This window comes from Poromitra crassiceps, assembly GCF_964638095.1.
Source record: "Poromitra crassiceps genome assembly, chromosome: 15".
NCBI classification, from domain to species: domain Eukaryota; kingdom Metazoa; phylum Chordata; class Actinopteri; order Beryciformes; family Melamphaidae; genus Poromitra; species Poromitra crassiceps.
Genome location: NC_139634.1, coordinates 35,924,775 through 35,944,533, shown reverse-complemented (window position 1 = coordinate 35,944,533; position 19,759 = coordinate 35,924,775). Strand labels below are relative to the sequence as shown.

The 19,759-nt window shown below is 43.3% G+C and overlaps 1 protein-coding gene across 1 annotated transcript; it reads left to right on the top strand.

Moving 5' to 3' along the window:
• Window positions 1–175: 175 nt before the first annotated feature.
• Window positions 176–19,685, top strand: nudt6 (nudix (nucleoside diphosphate linked moiety X)-type motif 6; the record flags this gene model as incomplete). Its single annotated transcript, XM_083651874.1, has 5 exons — window positions 176–458; window positions 4,349–4,552; window positions 14,363–14,418; window positions 17,874–17,928; window positions 18,321–19,685. The coding sequence occupies 5 exons, from the start codon at window positions 176–178 to the stop codon at window positions 18,701–18,703; spliced, it is 981 nt and encodes a 326-aa protein (XP_083508000.1). The 3' UTR covers window positions 18,704–19,685.
• Window positions 19,686–19,759: the final 74 nt, after the last annotated feature.

The window sequence follows — 19,759 nt, the reverse complement described above, 5'->3', positions numbered from 1 at the left end:
CGGTATTTCTGCACTTTTACATAACGCCAAAACAACACCGGTTGGAAAGTGACCATATTCTGCCTACAAACCTGTGTGAATAGAATACCGTGGTAACATGGCTGCCTTTGGTGTCAGACTTTTACCCTTGGTGAGAAGCAGGCTTTGCAGCATGGCGTGCTGCTGTCCCGCACACATGACGGTCCGTGCAGCAAGTCGGTCCCACTCCCAGCTGCACCGAGCCAAGGGGAACAGCGCTGTGACGGGGACAGTGGACCGAGCCGAGGGGAACAGCGCTCTGACGGGGACAGTGGACCGAGCCGAGGGAAGCAGCGCTCTGACGGGGACAGTGGACCGAGCCGAGGGAAGGAGCGCTCTGAGGGGGACAGTGGACCGATTCGGTGGAGTGACAGTGAACCTGGCTGACAGCGGGTTACCACAAGACATCAGCGAACGTTCATTCAGCAATTTACTGCAAGGTTTGTCCACACAGGTCCGCTGCGATATCTCGGCAGAGATGTTGATGCAGTACAGGATACAGTAGATCTTGGATTCTCAACCTGTTTCATATCAACTCAAGGACCCCTAATTAATTTAGCCCACACTAGAGACAGTACTGACCCCCACTTAATGAGATATTCTCTCTCTGATCAAAATCTGAGAATATTTATTGTTGGATATGATTTTGCCCAGAATCCCAATCCCAATCATTCTTCAATTCTCTAACTGTGTCAACTTATTTTTTAATTAAATAATGGTGAAGTTTCAATTGTGAAGTTGAGCTCAATTTGCTGGGGACTTCCTAGAACCCCCTCAAGGACCAATGGGCCGTGGTGGTCCCCCGAGCCCTCTTTGAGAACCACTGGGATAGATCTTTATGAAGGTACACATCATGTCTTCTCATAGACTCATAAATCATTAACCTACTAACCATTGATCATTAGCCAGGACAGTGGGCTATGGTGTGTGTGAATTAACATAAAGAGAAAATAATTGGACTCACAGGAGGACCACAGGAAATACAGTTGAGATTCACGAATGCATGAGTGTAATTCAAAGTTTCCCAATCTCCGGCTTTGGAGTCCCATGTGACATGTTGGATCTCCTGGTGGGTTTCTTATAAATAGTCAATTTACTTCTAATATCCAAGCCCAAGGTGTCTAGATTTGGGTTTAGTGATTGAATCCATTGGTGTGTTTGGATGTCACGTTGCATTGAAAAGCTTGATGTGAATACAGTTGTATAAATGCTGGCTGACATGGTTTGCAGTGTTACAACTGTCTGACAGGGGCATGATGTTAGTGTCTTAAGGTGAATATTGTGTCCTTGGAACTCAGTGTTGGGCAAGTTACTTTCAAAATCTAATATACTACATATTACTAGTTACTTTCATTTGAAAGTAATAAGTTACTTTACAATATTACTTTCTGGTGTAGAGTAACTCGTTACTTTATTACACTACTTTTGCATTACTTTCACCAAAACAACAGCAGCAGCAGAATGACATCGCCGTCCCGGAACCATCCCGAAAAATAATTTCAACCGCCTTGAAGTCAGTGTAAACAATCCAAAATTCTAAATGTTTTTCTTTTCCTTTGTTATTGTCATCTATCGTGGTTATTTGCATAAAAACACACGGTTTGATTAGGAAATTATTGTATCTGACGGAATTAGAGATGGGCCGATACCATTTTTTTCAGACCGAGTACGAGTACGAGTACTTAATTTTGGGTACTCGCCGATACCGAGTACCGATACGAGTACTTTTTGTTTTTGTTGAGTAACCACTTATTTTACCCCCTTTTTTCCCCCAATTTCGTTTCATTGTCATGCCTTGTACTTTTAATGATACTGTAATGTTCAATTACCACAATGAAAATAATAACACTGCTGATTCTTAAGATACTGTTTATTTGTTTACAGTTGCTTTACCTTCTTTAAGCAGCACACACCAGCACAGCCAAAACCCAAAACAGAATTGAGTACAAGTATGTTAAATAATAGTAAACAGTCAAATAAATGCTTAGTAGTCACTCTCTGTAACTCTCTCTGTAACTCTCTGAGTTTTTGTATTAATTGTAAATTACACAGTACTCGGGCCAGAGTATCGGGACGTTCTCCCGATACCGATACGAGTACTTGAGTACGGTATCGGAGCCAAGTACCGATACCAGTATCGGTATCGGCCCATCTCTAGACGGAATTTCATCAGATTCGCCTTAAACATTCACTTAGGCTCAAGGATGATCTGATTAGATTTTGGTGGTCAAAGGTCAAAGGTCAAGGTCACTGTGACCTCTCAAACGCCATTTTCAAGCTTGTTAACGCGATATCTGAGGAACGCCTGGACGGAATTTCATCAAATTTGCCTCAAACATCGACTTAGACTCAAGGATGATCTGATTAGATTTTGGTGGTCAAAGGTCAAAGGTCAAGGTCACTGTGACCTCTCGAACGCCATTTTCAAGCTTGTTAACGCGATATCTGAGGAACGCCTGGACGGAATTTCATCAAATTTGCCTCAAACATCGACTTAGACTCCAGGATGATCTGATTAGATTTTGGTGGTCAAACGTCAAAGGTCAAGGTCACTGTGACCTCTCAAATGTCATTTTCAAGCTTGTTAACGCGATATCTGAGGAACGCCTGGACGGAATTTCATCAAATTTGCCTCAAACATCGACTTAGACTCAAGGATGATCTGATTAGATTTTGGTGGTCAAAGGTCAAAGGTCAAGGTCACTGTGACCTCTCGAACGCCATTTTCAAGCTTGTTAACGCGATATCTCAGGAATGCCTTGACGTAATTTAATCAAACTTGTCTCAAACATCGACTTGGACTCAAGGATGAACTGATTAGATTTTGGTGGTCAAAGGTCAAAGGTCAAGGTCACTGTGACCTCTTGAACGCCATTTTCAAGCTTGTTAACGCGATATCTCAGGAATGCCTTGACGGAATTTAATCAAACTTGTCTCAAACATCGACTTGGACTCAAGGATGAACTGATTACATTTTGGTGGTCAAAGTTCAAGGTCACTGTGCCCTCTCACACACCCAATTTCCAAGCTCTGTAACGCAACATCACAGGAGCGCCTTGACGGAATCTCTTCCAATTTGCCTCAAATGGCGATTTGGACTCCAGAATGAACTAATGGCGGAGGCATAAGTCCGCGTTGCGGTCGTTCTAGTTTAAATATGTGCTTTGATTTAATAAAATGTAACTCAATTTGTAACTTGCGTTACTTAACAAAGTAACTGGTATAATAGTACTGAAATCCTATAAGTAATAAGTTATATTACTGAGTTACTGCTAAAAGAAATACCGTAATTTCCGCACTATAAGCCGCACCGGAGTATAAGCCGCAGCAGCAAAATTGCCTGTTTGTTACATATATAAGCCGCACCGGACTATAAGCCGCAGGTGTTTTAATTTTTTTTTTTTTTTTTTTTTTTTTTTATTGTGTTTTAATGTTTAATGACCATATGTAAGGGTTCATGCACAGAGGGGATTGTCGGGAAAGAGATGGCTGTTTGAGGAAGCTCCCATTTATTAACATTTCAACAAAACAACATAACACAACACCACCTGTGTTTTTTTTTACAGTGCACACAGTGTCCGCGGTGTGGTGAAAAGAGGGCAAGAGAGGAAATTAAAACAGAAGTGGATTTATAGTTAGAAAGAGTGCTAAAGAAGAGAGAATTCAGTTTTTTTTTTCTTTTTTTTTTTCGAAAAAATCCATAGATAAGCCGCACCGTTATATAAGCCGCAGGGCCAAAAAACGGGGAAAAAGCCGCGGCTTATAGTCCGAAATTTACAGTACATTACATGTAATATATTGCTTTTGTAATGAGTTACCCCCAACACTGTTGAAACTGAGTTTTTATTTGATATACCTTTACTTTTTATGTAGACCAGTGCAAGCCATTTTCACAATACAGTTACATTCGTTCATACCTGGGAGCTTCCCAGTACAACACTGTACAAATGGTCTTCCACTGTGTGCCACTGCGGGCACAATTTCTTATTCTGGATTTTTGCAGCCAGTTCAGGATTCAAACGAGCAACCTTCCAGTCAAAAGCCTGCTTCACTAACATCTAGTAGGCTACTGCCACCAGATTGTCTCTGTTGTATGTCATCCTTTCTTATCTTGATCTTTCCTATACACTATTTCCGTCTCGCCACTATCTAATAGAGCAGAAATGTCACATAAAATCAAATTGTATATGTCCTGTCTTATCTTCCTCAAATTTCCTGTCTCTGCGGTTTATTATATCGTAAAGGTCAGACCGACGTCATGAAAAATGAATCTTTACAAACAGCTTGCCCTTGTTGACTTGTCGGCCATCTTGTGTGCCGTGCTCCACAGACTCGTTGGCCCAGTGGAAGGCGGAGGGAAAGGTGGCAGTGTGGCTTCACGTGCCCATCTCCCTGAGCCGCTGTGCCGCTGCCGCCTCCGTCCACGGCTTCAGCTTCCACCACGCCCAGCAGGGCGGCGCCGTGCTGGCCCTCTGGCTGGGAGAGGGGGGCAGCAAGCTGCCGGCGTTTGCAACTCACCAGATCGGAGTGGCAGGTAGGAAGCAGCCAGTGTCGTGATCATAAGCTAAAATGCTTAAAAGTCTCTAGAATTTCAACAGGCAGATTTGGTGTTCCATTTCAGGTCCAGTCATGAAAATGTGAAACAAGTTGGGGGCACGGAAGAAATTATTATCTTTTCTTGAAAATCCGACATGTGCAACTGGCATTATATTGCATAGAGTTGCTGGAAGCATGTGCTCTGAGTGCCATGAGTGCCATCTAATTGGGTAACAATACACGCATTATTATCAGTTCAATAACAAAGCGAGGCTGCAACAGAGAAGAGTGTCCAATCCCTGTCAGAGACAGAGAGAGGTGTGTAAGCTGGAACCCGATATCACACATCTGACATGTTTGCTAACAAAACCTGATCCTTTTTTTGGTCGGTCACTGGCATTTTATCAAGCCAACCTTACATTTTAAATGGAAAGTTTCTTATTTTTGAAACCCTATAGCTCTATTTTGCTACTTACCAATGATGATGTGGATTGGTAGATTCCTTTCTCAGCACAACCCATGCTGTTCCTCATACTGTACTAGCTCCAGATAGTTAGCTACAATACAAAGACCCATGCTGTTCCTCATACTGTACCAGCTCCAGATAGTTAGCTACAATACAAAGACCCATGCTGTTCCTCATACTGTACCAGCTCCAGATAGTTAGCTACAATACAAAGACCCATGCTGTTCCTCATACTGTACTAGCTCCAGATAGTTAGCTACAATACAAAGACCCATGCTGTTCCTCATACTGTACCAGCTCCAGATAGTTAGCTACAATACAAAGACCCATGCTGTTCCTCATAAGCCGTTTTCCCACATGCGCTTTGTACCGCTAAATGACCGGAACATGGTCTAATGCCTGCATGTGGGAAAGTCGTTGTGCCGGTATAAGCGCGACCCCGTCATCGCAGAGATTTCACCAGTTTCGAGCCATTCAGAAGAGCGGTATGCTCTTAAGGGCACACAAGTGGGAAACGGGTCCAGTCATTTTCCGCGACAGCGGTCCTTCAATCATGGGCGAGGTGTAGCCTACACACGTTGCTTAATGTTCCAGCGGGCATAATCTAATCATTCGCGCACATTAAAGCAAACTGGCGAAATGATCTTGTGATAGCCTAATAAGAGCAGTATGTCAGCTTGCTGATTTCCGAAGGCGAAGGCAACCCCGGACACATCAAACGAAGCCAGTCTGTAAAAAGTGCTTCAACGCGACGCAGGTGAACGGATAAACATCGAACCAGCAACTATTTCTCTCAGACACGGATCCCAACTTCTTCAAAGTGCATCATCTAATCATTCGCGCACATCAAAGCAAACTACTTCCACATTTCGCTTCCTGCATTTGCTTTCTCTACATACATATAAGCTCCCCCCTCCCCCCGCCCCCCAACATACAGGCAAATTCGCTGCTAGATTCCCATATGCGAGCGTGAAGGTGTGAAGGGAAATTCAGGGAAATGTCCGATATTGACTTACAGGTAATTTTCCGGTACGCATGTGGGAAAACGGCTATACTGTACTAGCTCCAGATAATTAGCTACAATACAAAGACCCATGCGGTTCCTCATAATGTACTAGCTCCAGATAGTTAGCTACAATACAAAGACCGTTCCTCATACTGTACCAGCTCCAGATAGTTAGCTACAATACAAAGACCGTTCCTCATACTGTACTAGCTCCAGATAGTTAGCTACAATACAAAGACCCATGCTGTTCCTCATACTGTATTATCTCCAGATAGTTAGCTACAATACAAAGACCCATGCTGTTCCTCATACTGTACCAGCTCCAGATAGTTAGCTACAATACAAAGACCCATGCTGTTCCTCATACTGTACTAGCTCCAGATAGTTAGCTACAATACAAAGACCCATGCTGTTCCTCATACTGTATTATCTCCAGATAGTTAGCTACAATACAAAGACCCATGCTGTTCCTCATACTGTACCAGCTCCAGATAGTTAGCTACAATACAAAGACCCATGCTGTTCCTCATACTGTATTATCTCCAGATAGTTAGCTACAATACAAAGACCCATGCTGTTCCTCATACGGTACCAGCTCCAGATAGTTAGCTACAATACAAAGACCCATGCTGTTCCTCATACTGTATTATCTCCAGATAGTTAGCTACAATACAAAGACCATGCTGTTCCTCATACTGTACTAGCTCCAGATAGTTAGCTACAATACAAAGACCCATGCTGTTCCTCATACTGTACCAGCTCCAGATAGTTAGCTACAATACAAAGACCGTTCCTCATACTGTACCAGCTCCAGATAGTTAGCTACAATACAAAGACCGTTCCTCATACTGTACCAGCTCCAGATAGTTAGCTACAATACAAAGACCCATGCTGTTCCTCATACGGTACCAGCTCCAGATAGTTAGCTACAATACAAAGACCCATGCTGTTCCTCATACTGTACCAGCTCCAGATAGTTAGCTACAATACAAAGACCCATGCTGTTCCTCATACTGTACCAGCTCCAGATAGTTAGCTACAATACAAAGACCCATGCTGTTCCTCATACTGTATTATCTCCAGATAGTTAGCTACAATACAAAGACCCATGCTGTTCCTCATACGGTACCAGCTCCAGATAGTTAGCTACAATACAAAGACCCATGCTGTTCCTCATACTGTATTATCTCCAGATAGTTAGCTACAATACAAAGACCCATGCTGTTCCTCATACTGTACCAGCTCCAGATAGTTAGCTACAATACAAAGACCCATGCTGTTCCTCATACGGTACCAGCTCCAGATAGTTAGCTACAATACAAAGACCCATGCTGTTCCTCATACTGTATTATCTCCAGATAGTTAGCTACAATACAAAGACCCATGCTGTTCCTCATACGGTACCAGCTCCAGATAGTTAGCTACAATACAAAGACCCATGCTGTTCCTCATACTGTATTATCTCCAGATAGTTAGCTACAATACAAAGACCATGCTGTTCCTCATACTGTACTAGCTCCAGATAGTTAGCTACAATACAAAGACCCATGCTGTTCCTCATACTGTACCAGCTCCAGATAGTTAGCTACAATACAAAGACCGTTCCTCATACTGTACCAGCTCCAGATAGTTAGCTACAATACAAAGACCGTTCCTCATACTGTACTAGCTCCAGATAGTTAGCTACAATACAAAGACCCATGCTGTTCCTCATACTGTACTAGCTCCAGATAGTTAGCTACAATACAAAGACCCATGCTGTTCCTCATACTGTACCAGCTCCAGATAGTTAGCTACAATACAAAGACCGTTCCTCATACTGTACCAGCTCCAGATAGTTAGCTACAATACAAAGACCGTTCCTCATACTGTACTAGCTCCAGATAGTTAGCTACAATACAAAGACCCATGCTGTTCCTCATACTGTATTATCTCCAGATAGTTAGCTACAATACAAAGACCCATGCTGTTCCTCATACTGTACCAGCTCCAGATAGTTAGCTACAATACAAAGACCCATGCTGTTCCTCATACTGTACCAGCTCCAGATAGTTAGCTACAATACAAAGACCCATGCTGTTCCTCATACTGTACCAGCTCCAGATAGTTAGCTACAATACAAAGACCCATGCTGTTCCTCATACTGTATTATCTCCAGATAGTTAGCTACAATACAAAGACCCATGCTGTTCCTCATACTGTACCAGCTCCAGATAGTTAGCTACAATACAAAGACCCATGCTGTTCCTCATACTGTATTATCTCCAGATAGTTAGCTACAATACAAAGACCATGCTGTTCCTCATACTGTACTAGCTCCAGATAGTTAGCTACAATACAAAGACCCATGCTGTTCCTCATACTGTACCAGCTCCAGATAGTTAGCTACAATACAAAGACCGTTCCTCATACTGTACCAGCTCCAGATAGTTAGCTACAATACAAAGACCCATGCTGTTCCTCATACTGTACCAGCTCCAGATAGTTAGCTACAATACAAAGACCCATGCTGTTCCTCATACTGTATTATCTCCAGATAGTTAGCTACAATACAAAGACCCATGCTGTTCCTCATACAGTACTAGCTCCAGATAGTTAGCTACAATACAAAGACCCATGCTGTTCCTCATACTGTACCAGCTCCAGATAGTTAGCTACAATACAAAGACCCATGCTGTTCCTCATACTGTACTAGCTCCAGATAGTTGGCTGCAATACAACGTCAATGGGGTCACACTCCTGTCTGTGCACGCTGATTGAGGCTCAATAAAATGTACTTAATGTGGAGGACATTTCAGTGGTCCTCATGTGGAAAACATGCTACCACGTCAGCCTCCACTTGGAGCCTTGCCGACGGCAGCTAGACCTACACTCGAGGCTGTGCAGCGGGCGATAGCGAGCCCGCACGTATATCATACGTGTGCTGTTCGCGTCAGCTGCGTCGAGTCACATTTTCGGGGAGCTGCACGCCAGCTGCGCCGGCAGGCTCGCCAGCCGCGGCGCAGCTGGAGGAGCGTGACCCCGTTGAACTTGTATTGGTTTGTGGCTCACTATCTGGAGCTAGTATGAAGAACAGCATGGATTGTGCTGAGAAAGGAATGTACCAATCAACATAATCATTGGGAAGTAGCAAATAGGGCTAGGGTTCAAAAACCAGAACTATCCCTTTAAGGAAATGAGTCTATGATTGGCAGAGCTGAGGTCAGGCTTAACCCCAGTCCTCCTGACTGACGGGGCCTGACCACAGGCTCGTGGGACTCACCAACCCAAAATGCCACTGATATGGCTGCAGGGAAAATTACATGACATGGCAATGATGAAACTTGGCTTCAGGCATCACTTGAAGAGCGGACAGACAGAGGCTGCGTCTATGTAAAGACACAGACAGACACAGACAGAGGCTGCGTCTATGTAAAGACACAGACAGACACAGACAGAGGCTGCGTCTATGTAAAGACACAGACAGACACAGACAGAGGCTGCGTCTATGTAAAGACACAGACAGACACAGACAGAGGCTGCGTCTATGTAAAGACACATACAGACACAGACAGATACAGACAGAGGCTGCGTCTATGTAAAGACACAGACAGACACAGACAGAGGCTGCGTCTATGTAAAGACACAGACAGACACAGACAGAGGCTGCGTCTATGTAAAGACACAGACAGACACAGACAGAGGCAGCATCTATGTAAAGACACAGACAGAGGCTGCGTCTATGTAAAGACACAGACAGACACAGACAGAGGCTGCGTCTATGTAAAGACACAGACAGACACAGACAGAGGCTGCGTCTATGTAAAGACACAGACACAGACAGAGGCTGCGTCTATGTAAACACAGACAGACACAGACAGAGGCTGCGTCTATGTAAACACAGACACAGACAGACACAGACAGAGGCTGCGTCTATGTAAACACAGACAGACACAGACAGAGGCTGCATCTATGTAAACACAGACAGACAGAGGCTGCATCTATGTAAACACAGACAGACACAGACAGAGGCTGCGTCTATGTAAACACAGACAGACACAGACAGAGGCTGCGTCTATGTAAACACAGACAGACACAGACAGAGGCTGCGTCTATGTAAACACAGACAGAGGCTGCATCTATGTAAACACAGACAGACACAGACAGAGGCTGCGTCTATGTAAACACAGACAGACAGACAGACAGACACAGACAGAGGCTGCGTCTATGTAAACACAGACAGACAGACAGACAGACACAGACAGAGGCTGGCTCGTCTATGTAAATCTGTGGCCTGGTCGTTTGGAAACTATGACACCACAGGAGCCGATGGAGACTTTGCAGCAGCTTAAGGAGATATTGGAGGTGTGGCTGCTAACGGAAAAAAAAAACTGTCCTGTCATCACTTTTCATTCCTTTATGAGCAGTGATGTCATGAAAAATAAAATGGTGGGTGTGTGAACTACTGTAAGACCTCTAGTCGGTGATCATCATCAGTCAAGTAACCGCCGATATGAACAAAAACCAATGAGATTTTCAGAAAACCAATACATTTAGATTGTCCTCCTTAAAAGAGCCTATATCCTCAGATAATTTACATCAGTTTGTTACTGTTTTTTACACTACGAATTTAGGCCATATATCAGGCTGAGAAGGTGGTAAACTGAATCTATTCTGGAAATACAAATGTGGGTAAATTTCAATTGAGCTTGGTTTACCCTCCCTCTAAATGCTTAAATTTAAGCTGTTCAGAGGTAGTCTGTCTGTGTGAACTTTGGCCTGTTTTACATAAATGAAAGTCAGTCACTCAGTGTGGCGAAAGAGGGGAGGAAAGATGAGCTGTTGTCGACTCCTAACTTTGTCAAAATGCCATGTGCTAAGTTTCTAGTTGTCCACCAGAGGGCAGACTGTGGTTCTTGCTTCTTCCAAAAAGTGGATGTACTTGAAGCATGTCAGAACATGTCCAGAGCATCTTTCCATGTGATCAAATTGGGTCCAGAAACTCCTTGTTGTTAAAGGGACAGCTCACCCTAAAATCCAAAATACATATTTTCCCTCTCACCTGTAGTGCAATTTATCTGTATCGTTTTGTGTTAGTTGCCTGAGTTTTGGAGATATCGGCTGTAGAGATGTCTGCCTTCTCTCAATACAATGGAACTGGGTGGTGCTCGAAGCACCAAATAATACATTTGAAAAACTCTTAACAGCAATGTCTCTTTCCAGAAATCATGACCTCACTCACACCTTGATTTCTTCCGTACTGTACGAGAATGTCACATAGGATAGGCTACTGTAGATAATCTTTATCTGCTTGTTCCAACCTTTCATTGACACTGTAGCTGCGGGAGCGTACCTATGTTCCCCGGGTCCTATATTCCCCGGGTCCTATGTTCCCCGTTTTTGTGGGACCGGGGAACATAGAACCCTTCCTAACCTCCCCCAGACCCTAACCCAAAACCTAACCTCTCCCACCCCTCACGCCTAAACCTAAGGTCGGCATTGCGGGTGGTCGGCATAGCGGATAGACACCCCAAATGTTACGGAGAGTGTTAAAAACAGGGAACATAGGACCCGGGGAACATAGGACCCGGGGAACATAGGGATGACCCCGTAGCTGCTATTGAGTGAAATATTCAAACCCAATGCAACTTTTGTTTATGGCTGCAACAAAAAACAACAAATGGAGAAATGTAAAATGTCTGGCATATTTGGTATTTTTGGAAATCTTGGTATATTGAGAATTAAAAATTAAGTCCTGTTTGAACAAAGCTTGGCTATGCAACATGCATTTGTAATGATGGACCCACTGGCAGAACCGGAGGTTTTAATAGGGCTATTATTATACACTAGAAATCTATTATTATACACTAGAAATCTATTATTATACACTATAAATCTCGCACACTCGATTCCTAGGCTCGCTCGTTGCGCGGCCTCGCCCCCCCCCCCCCCCCCCCCCCCCCCTGCTGCTCACCCGCTGCGTGGGCTCGCATACGCAGCTCAGCCGCTGCACGGCCTCGCCCGCAGCTCGGCTGCTGTGTGACCTCGCCTGCTCTATTGGCAATAAGCAATAAGAGAAATAAGAGTTAAGAGAGATAGCTCTTATTTCTCTTATTGCTTTTCCTAATTGTGCGCTGAGTGATGGAGCTATTTTTTTTTGTCCTTTTTGTGGCTCAGAAGCCAGCTGTAAGCTGCAGCGATCAGGTTTTACACTACATAACCCACAATTCCCCTCTGTTGATTACTTGTGGCTTTTTGGCTCATAATTCCTATCCCGTTTCTTCTTCTTCTTCTTCTTTTTACCCAGTTCCTTTTGAGCGTTTTGTTTCCTGGACTGGAGGCTGAATGCATAATGATAGGCTCTGAGCAGCGTGCGGCCTCGTCCTGCGTAGCGTAGCGCCATCTGGCACAGTGATCGGGGATGACATCAATTTCCACTTGGAAGTCCAAGTCGGGCCTTTAAGAGGACCCATCCCTCCTTACACATCTGTGACATTCATTTAAGCCCCGCCCCCCCCCTGCCCCTGAGCTGTCAGCAGCAGCAGCAGCACATAGCTGCCTCTGTGAGTCACTACCTGCTGAAAACAAAAACTCAAAACAGAAGAGAAAAATTAATCCAGAAGACGAAGTGCGATGTTCAAACATTTCTCAAGTACATCCGAGTCATTCTCACGTGTTTTGGACTGGTCAAACTAGTGACACATTTAATCGTTAATATATTTAATTGGTTTGATAGCACCATGTTCACTCGATGGAGGGTTTTAAGAGCATTTCATGCATTCAAATACTTGCTTTTAGGAACAAATGAATGGATTGGAGTCGCAGAAATCTAGGGACGCGCGACATTCAAATTCCGGTACACCATCGATAATGTCATCAGTGACATCGTCAGTGATGTCACATGCTTCTTTTCCCTCGCAGAATTCTGACTTTAATCTGAGAATTCTGATTTTAATCTCAAAACTCGTAACTTTTTTCTCAAAATTCTGACAGTAACTCGGAATTCTGACTTTAATCTGAGAATTCTGCCTTTATTCTCAGAATCCTGATTTAAAGTTATAATCTCAAAGATTTTCATCTAAAAAAAAAAAAGTCACTCACAATGTTGAATGTTGATTGAGGCTATGGTCCATTGATGGAAGCCTTTGCAGTATATAGTGACATTATGTGACATTAGTAATGTCACATAATGCAACTCTGTTTGGATGTCACCTGCAATTACCACTCATTGCCATAGGTGTCACCCAAGAGAACAAAGCTGAAATCTTAGAGATGATCACTTTAAACTCAGAACTTAAAAAATAATCGCAAGTGCCCCAAATCATCGTCGGTAGTATTAAATTGTGTCTGGTGTAAAAAAAAATCCAGGCGACCCCACTTAGGGTCACGACCCTAAGGTTGGGAACCACTGCCTTAACAGAACAGATACAAAAAGCAGCTTGCCCATATTTGCTGTCCAGCTCAAAGGTTAGACCAACGAAATAATAAGCAGAAAGAAAAAAACAAGTACGCGAGAGCGCCGCACCCAGGCTGCCGTTTGTGGCTCCATCTTGGATAACACTGCCAAGGTTTCATTCCCATTGAGGCCACTAAAATGTGATACACTCAACATGGCACTGTAAGATGCTTTGGATAGTGAATCAAGTGACATCTATTAGTACCAGTCGTGAGTGACAGTGTTGGCTGGTATTGTGTTCACCTTGTGAGTCTGTGCATGTGATGTGATGTGTCATCATGGCAAAATGTGGTCCTGGAAGACACCTATTATAGCGGGAACTACTACCACAGAAGCTGATTTGAGTACTTAGCCAGGATTTTAAAATGTCTGTCTGTCTTTTGTGATCTGGATAGCATCAACTATTTTTAATTCAACAAAGTTAATGCACATATACATTTCAAAAAGGACAAAATGACTGCTGTGGGCTTTCTAGTATTAAGTCTCTCTAGTTCCATTTTTATTTCAGGCATTTGGCAGAGCGACTTAATCCAATTATTACATCAGAGGCATAAACTTAAATTTAAATTCCCAGATTATCAAACATAATCAACCACACAGCAACCAATAGGAAGGAGTGTCCCGGAGTTCATAAAGTTTTAAGAGGTGTGTTTGAGAGCAGGCAGCCGGGGCTCCAGGCTCCTTTTTTCTTCCACATGTGGCACGTTTCATGTTGTGTCCAACTGTCCAGCCTAATAATTATCACTGAGCTGCACTGCCAACAGGTCCTCTGTAGGGGTCTCCCTTTCCCCTCTTCCATGGACCAGCGGATCTACTGGCCTGGAGACGCTACTGTATAGTGATTGCGTAATTTGTGAAATGACGCCATTATTTTGTCCAACTTGTTGTTTGTGTCATGTAGGTGCAGTTGTTGACGAGTCCAACGGAAAGGTTCTCGTCGTTCAAGACAAAGACAAGGTATTTAAAAAAAGAGAGAGCTACTCTTACTGTTTTAGCAATCTCACCACTACCTAATTATGGATGAATGAATCACTGTAACCTGTAAATATCACTGTGAAATATGTCAAGATGTGAAATAATCAGTGTCTCAGGGTTATGGTTTTTGATGCCTCTGTATTCCGTTATCTTTTTATTTACTGCGTTGTAAAAGTTATGTATATATCCATCCCAAGGCCCAGAATCAACACCCAGTACCAACCAAGCACCAAATGACAGGAGAAAAAGTCAGACGAATCAATAAGAGACTGGTAATTCACTCAGCTTAGAGCCCTGAACGGGGCTCAAGTCGAGGCCCTAGTTCGGCCCGGGTCCTACATGTTCGGGCCCGAGCCCGATGGGAGCCCTACCGCTTGTCAGAATGTCGGGCTCGAGCCCGGCCCCTCCCCCCGAACCTTATGTGTTTGATGAATTTCGAATAGCCTAAGCCTATCAAATCAACACTATACTAAAAAACTACATTCAAACACTTTGAACACCACAATGTGTCAGAACTTCAAACATTAAAAAACCAAACAAAGCAAAAAAAAACAGGCAGGTCCGGCCCCAGTCCCGGCCCTAGCTAGTGATGTGAAAATCGGCCCTAGGGTCGGGCCGGGCCTCGGGCCCGCTCGGGCTCGGCCCAGAATGCAGGGCTCTAATTCAGCTATACAGTCTTTGGTCTTTGCCTGTTTGTAATGATTCACCATCATCTCTTGAATTCTGCGACACTTAATGATGGATTACAAACCATTGTATGATTGAGCAAGTTTTGAATGAACATGCTGCAGAAGTGTTTGAGTTTTCCAGCTCTTGGCCGGTGAGCCAGAAAGTTAATTTCAGACACTCATATCCATCCGTCAGTCCATAGTCAATAAGAATGCTGCTAAACATGCCCGTCGTTAGCTTTGTTTATTTAGTCAGTTTTGGTCCGGGGGTCTGCTGCCTCTGCTCAAGTCTTCTCACAGACTTTCACTACGCCTCCTCCCCTCACACTTCTCTGAGCTCCATACGGCATTACTTGACCTCAAGCAAACATAGGAAGACTGGTGTTTATGCGGGCTGTACACACTGCTCTCACAGAGGCCTCCTGTAGTGCTGAAGTTGTTATGAGTTTGACTTACACCAGGCCTCTTTGAGACGTTCCTACTCAGCGCTGTTTGCATTCCCAGCGGCCAAAAATGAGATATCCACGTAAAGAAGAAGGGGGAAAAAGAAGTAACACTTGGTTAATGGTGCAAAACGGAAGTTTCAAGGAAAACTCCTCAGAACTTAAAGGGGCAAAGAGTATATTTCTGACCATAATATTTATCTGCAGGGGGGTTGATGGGGTTATTGACCAATTCCAGTGACTCAGCGTCAGCGATAACTTCACCAGCTGCTGAGATTTCTGCCTCATTTCAAACTCACTTAGGATGTCTGCTCTAATTGGCTAAGCTTACTCATCTCTATTGTGACAGTGTGGTTTAATTTGTTTATATGACTTACAAGGGGAGCGAAGGGGAACAACGACGCTGTAATTCCTTCTGGTCAACGTGGAAATTAAATCAGTTGAACTTTTGATTAGCAGTAAATGTGTAATAGGATGTGCAATATTCCTAATAATAACCTTTACCGGATACACAATACAGCTCTTTCCCTCATCCTCGCTGTGCTCCTTCCTTCCTTCCTCTCCTCCTGCCAGCTGTAATTCATTGAGAAAGGGGACAGAGGGGGATTGTGAAATGTGGAGAATAATTACGAGACCATATTTTGAGAACCTTTTGCCGTTGAAGAGTGTCGGCCCAGCAATACAGTATGTAGCCCATCCTGGAAAAGCAGAAATGCTGACAGCGTACAGTATAACGTGTCGTGATGGCCTTTGTCCAGAAACACAGGGAAACAGTTAGTGGGTCTAGAAGTGTAGGGAGTGTTTTATCTCTTCCTCTCTCTCCTCCTCCTCCTCCTCCCCATCTAGTCGTTTACTGGAAATGGGCTGTATAACAGTCTGGCAGTAGAGAGTCTGGCAGGCTAAGCCAGCAGCTCAGAGCTCACAAAGGGTTACCAACTTCCTGAAAACAAACCAGGATATTACAATTTTGACATCAGGCACAAAAGACATCAGACAGATCCCCGGTGAACTGAGGTTAATTTCACCAATTATGAGTTATGAGAAGGGGACGCATCGAGTTCAGTTGTACGCTGTCGCTGAATGATGTAATGGGGAGCCGCATGTTCAATTCAATCATCGTCCAAATAGGCTGTTCATATCATTTCTCAGTAAATTTTGAGCGAACAGTTTCCTCATGGTAGGCGTCGTTCCAGCAAGACTTAGAGGGTTATTGTTTTCGCATTCGCCTCCGAGATGGGGATGAAATGTTTTTGTTTTCAGAAAACACACTGATTACAGCTACACAAAATTAGTTTATTTCTTCCTAACAGCACATTCGCATACAGCTCAAAAAATATATATTTTTAAGATAATATATGAAAATAAATGCCTTAGTGCATTTGTGTTCCATTTGCAAAAATGAGTAAAATCAAATCAAGATGGTCAGAAAAAAAAGCACTGAATACAAAATTATTTTAACTACAAAAATATACAGTACAACAATGATAATTGTTCATAATTTAACCAGCAGCAAGGAAAAGTGGTGAAACATTTTGTGGAACACACACACTTCACCACATCAAGCTTTCTCTTTCTCATGAAAACACAAAACAAAACGCATCCAACAGTCGGACAGGATGCTCAGGTCAGAGCTTTACAACTCCCTTTGCTTTGCCTGCATAACGATTTCAGATACGTTGCAAAAATGTCCTTAGGAACAAATCATTTAATCTAGTATTGAGTGTTAAAATCTTACAAGATGTTTAAAAAAAAAAATTGGTTAGGGTTCACTTTAAGAGACCATATTGCCACTTAGTTTAAGAATTTGCAAGAAACAAGTGCATTTACTGTGGCATTTACACTGCATTGGAAATTAATTAAATTATGTCACGGCAATGGCAGATTTTAAAGCTGCAATATGCACTTTTTCTGGCCACTAGAGGGCTACAGAAACCGCAACACATTGTACACATTGTAAATAAATCACAGCAATGCTTCTGCACTACAGAGGTCTACTAAGGACATACAGTACCATGCGCAAAAGCTAACAATTAAGCTAACCACACCTACAGAGAAGTCTCACCAGTCTCGCTTGGCCAGATCTTTCTTCCGCTCAAGGTTACATGTCTTGCAGTATATTGTGAAGAGGCAGGGAACAACTTCCCTAGGTTACCAATTTGTTTTCGGATTGCTTATAAGGTCTGAAATCGCTTATTGCAAGTTTAAGACTCAGTACCAGATTAAATTAAATTGACATTTTTGCAGCGTTCACACTGACATTACTCTGTGATACATTTACAGCAGTGCCATCCATGAACTCTGCTCCTCTCTCTCTCTCTCTCTCCAGACAAAGAATGCCTGGAAGTTCCCTGGTGGCCTGTCTGATCCAGGAGAAAATATTGGTGAGTGTCACGCTCAACAGAGCAGCAAACTAATACAGTACATCTAGCTAAATCCTTTGATCGTAGTATTATGCGTACCTAAAGATGAAACGTATACATTCATGTGAACTGCACAAAACAAAGGCACGTGTATGCAAAGAAATATAGACCTAGTAAACCCTGCTCCTCCCAAAATTCACCTTTTCAACATTTTAAAAGCAGCTTTTAATATTATTTACATGACCCAACCCCCCAAAAAAAGCAGCGTCAACTGTTTGTCGTTTTCCCCCAAAAATACATACCGGTACATATATATTGCCTTTTTCTTAATACAACAAAAAGTCTGCAAGGTGATTGTGACAAGGGGACGTTTGAATGCCTCCATGTTGATGTTTATTCCGTCTCTTTCTCAGGTGCCACTGCGGTCCGCGAGGTGTTCGAGGAAACCGGCGTTCGTTCCGAGTTCAGGTCTCTCCTCAGCATCCGGCAGCAGCACAACCATCCCGGCGCCTTCGGCATGTCGGACATGTACATTATCTGTCGACTCAGCCCGCTCACTTACGACATCAACTTCTGCACCCAGGAGTGTCTGCGCTGCGAGTGGCTGCACCTGTCCGAGCTAGCCAAGACCAACCACACCACACCCATCACCACTCGCATAGCCAGGCTGCTGCTTCACGGCCTGGACCAGGGCTTCGACAAAATCGACCTCGCCATGGAGGAGATTCCCGCCGTCTACTCGGGGAAATTTTACCAGCTGTACCACAGGCAGCTTCCTCCGACGCTAAAATCCTAGCTAGCCCTCAAACAGAGTGTGCATAGACTGCCGCGTCAACGCTGGACGCGTTAGAATATCATGGCTAGCCGTGTTATACACATGGTTGCTAATACTCGTACTTGAAGTGTATTTATGACTGGACTTCTGTTTGCGATGTAATTCAGACAAGAACTGTTGGTGCAATAGGTTTTACGAACACTGTGGACTAAAAGCACATTCACATTGTGTCTTTAAAGAACAGCTATTCTGATAGTTTGTGTTGAATCGGATGGCATATTCTGGTGAAACTGCCTGACTGTAGACTTTTATCTATTTGTTTATTTTCCAAAATAATTATAGAGGCCTTTTAGCTGACGCAACGCACCGTTTGGCGGCCATAGTGGAGGTTCTCGGCTCTTGAGCAGTTTTAAACAACTGGTTGCCTTTCTAAATGAACTGTGCTGGTTCTTTTCTATTTTTTTCTTCTTTTTTTTTTACTGAGAACTGATCACTTCATCACTGATTTGCTCTTGTAGAAGCTAGACGTTAGTTGTGGCTAGTAGTTAAACTCGATCGCTAAATTAGCTTGCTGGCGAGTTAGCTAGCTAACAAAGCCATCAAATCTTTTTTTCAGGTTAACTGTGACTAAAACAAGACAGTTTCTTGCGCCACTGTCACCTAAATTTGCAAACAAACCTTGTCAGACAATTCAGTTTTACTTAGGCTATTGTTGAATTGACCTACAACTACAGTACAACGTTATAGCCCAGTCATATATAGACTTTACTTGTGTACAGCCGGTTCTCCAGTCATGATGGTGCCAGACGTTGGTAAGAGAGATTTGTGAAGCAGTTGTAAAGTCTATTAGCAGTTGGATAATGTTGCTAAATTATTTATGAAGTTTAGGCTCAGGAAACCAATCGCTTAGTGTGAAAAGTAGAAATAGTGTTTGCGTTGTTTTTATATTTTAGTGTGCGTTCAAATTCATTTTACCAAACTAAATTTTGTACCACATACGAATACTCCAAACTACCACGTCCTCCTGCCCCCCCCCCCCCCCCCCCCCGCACTTAATTCTTTTGTTCAATCAAGTTA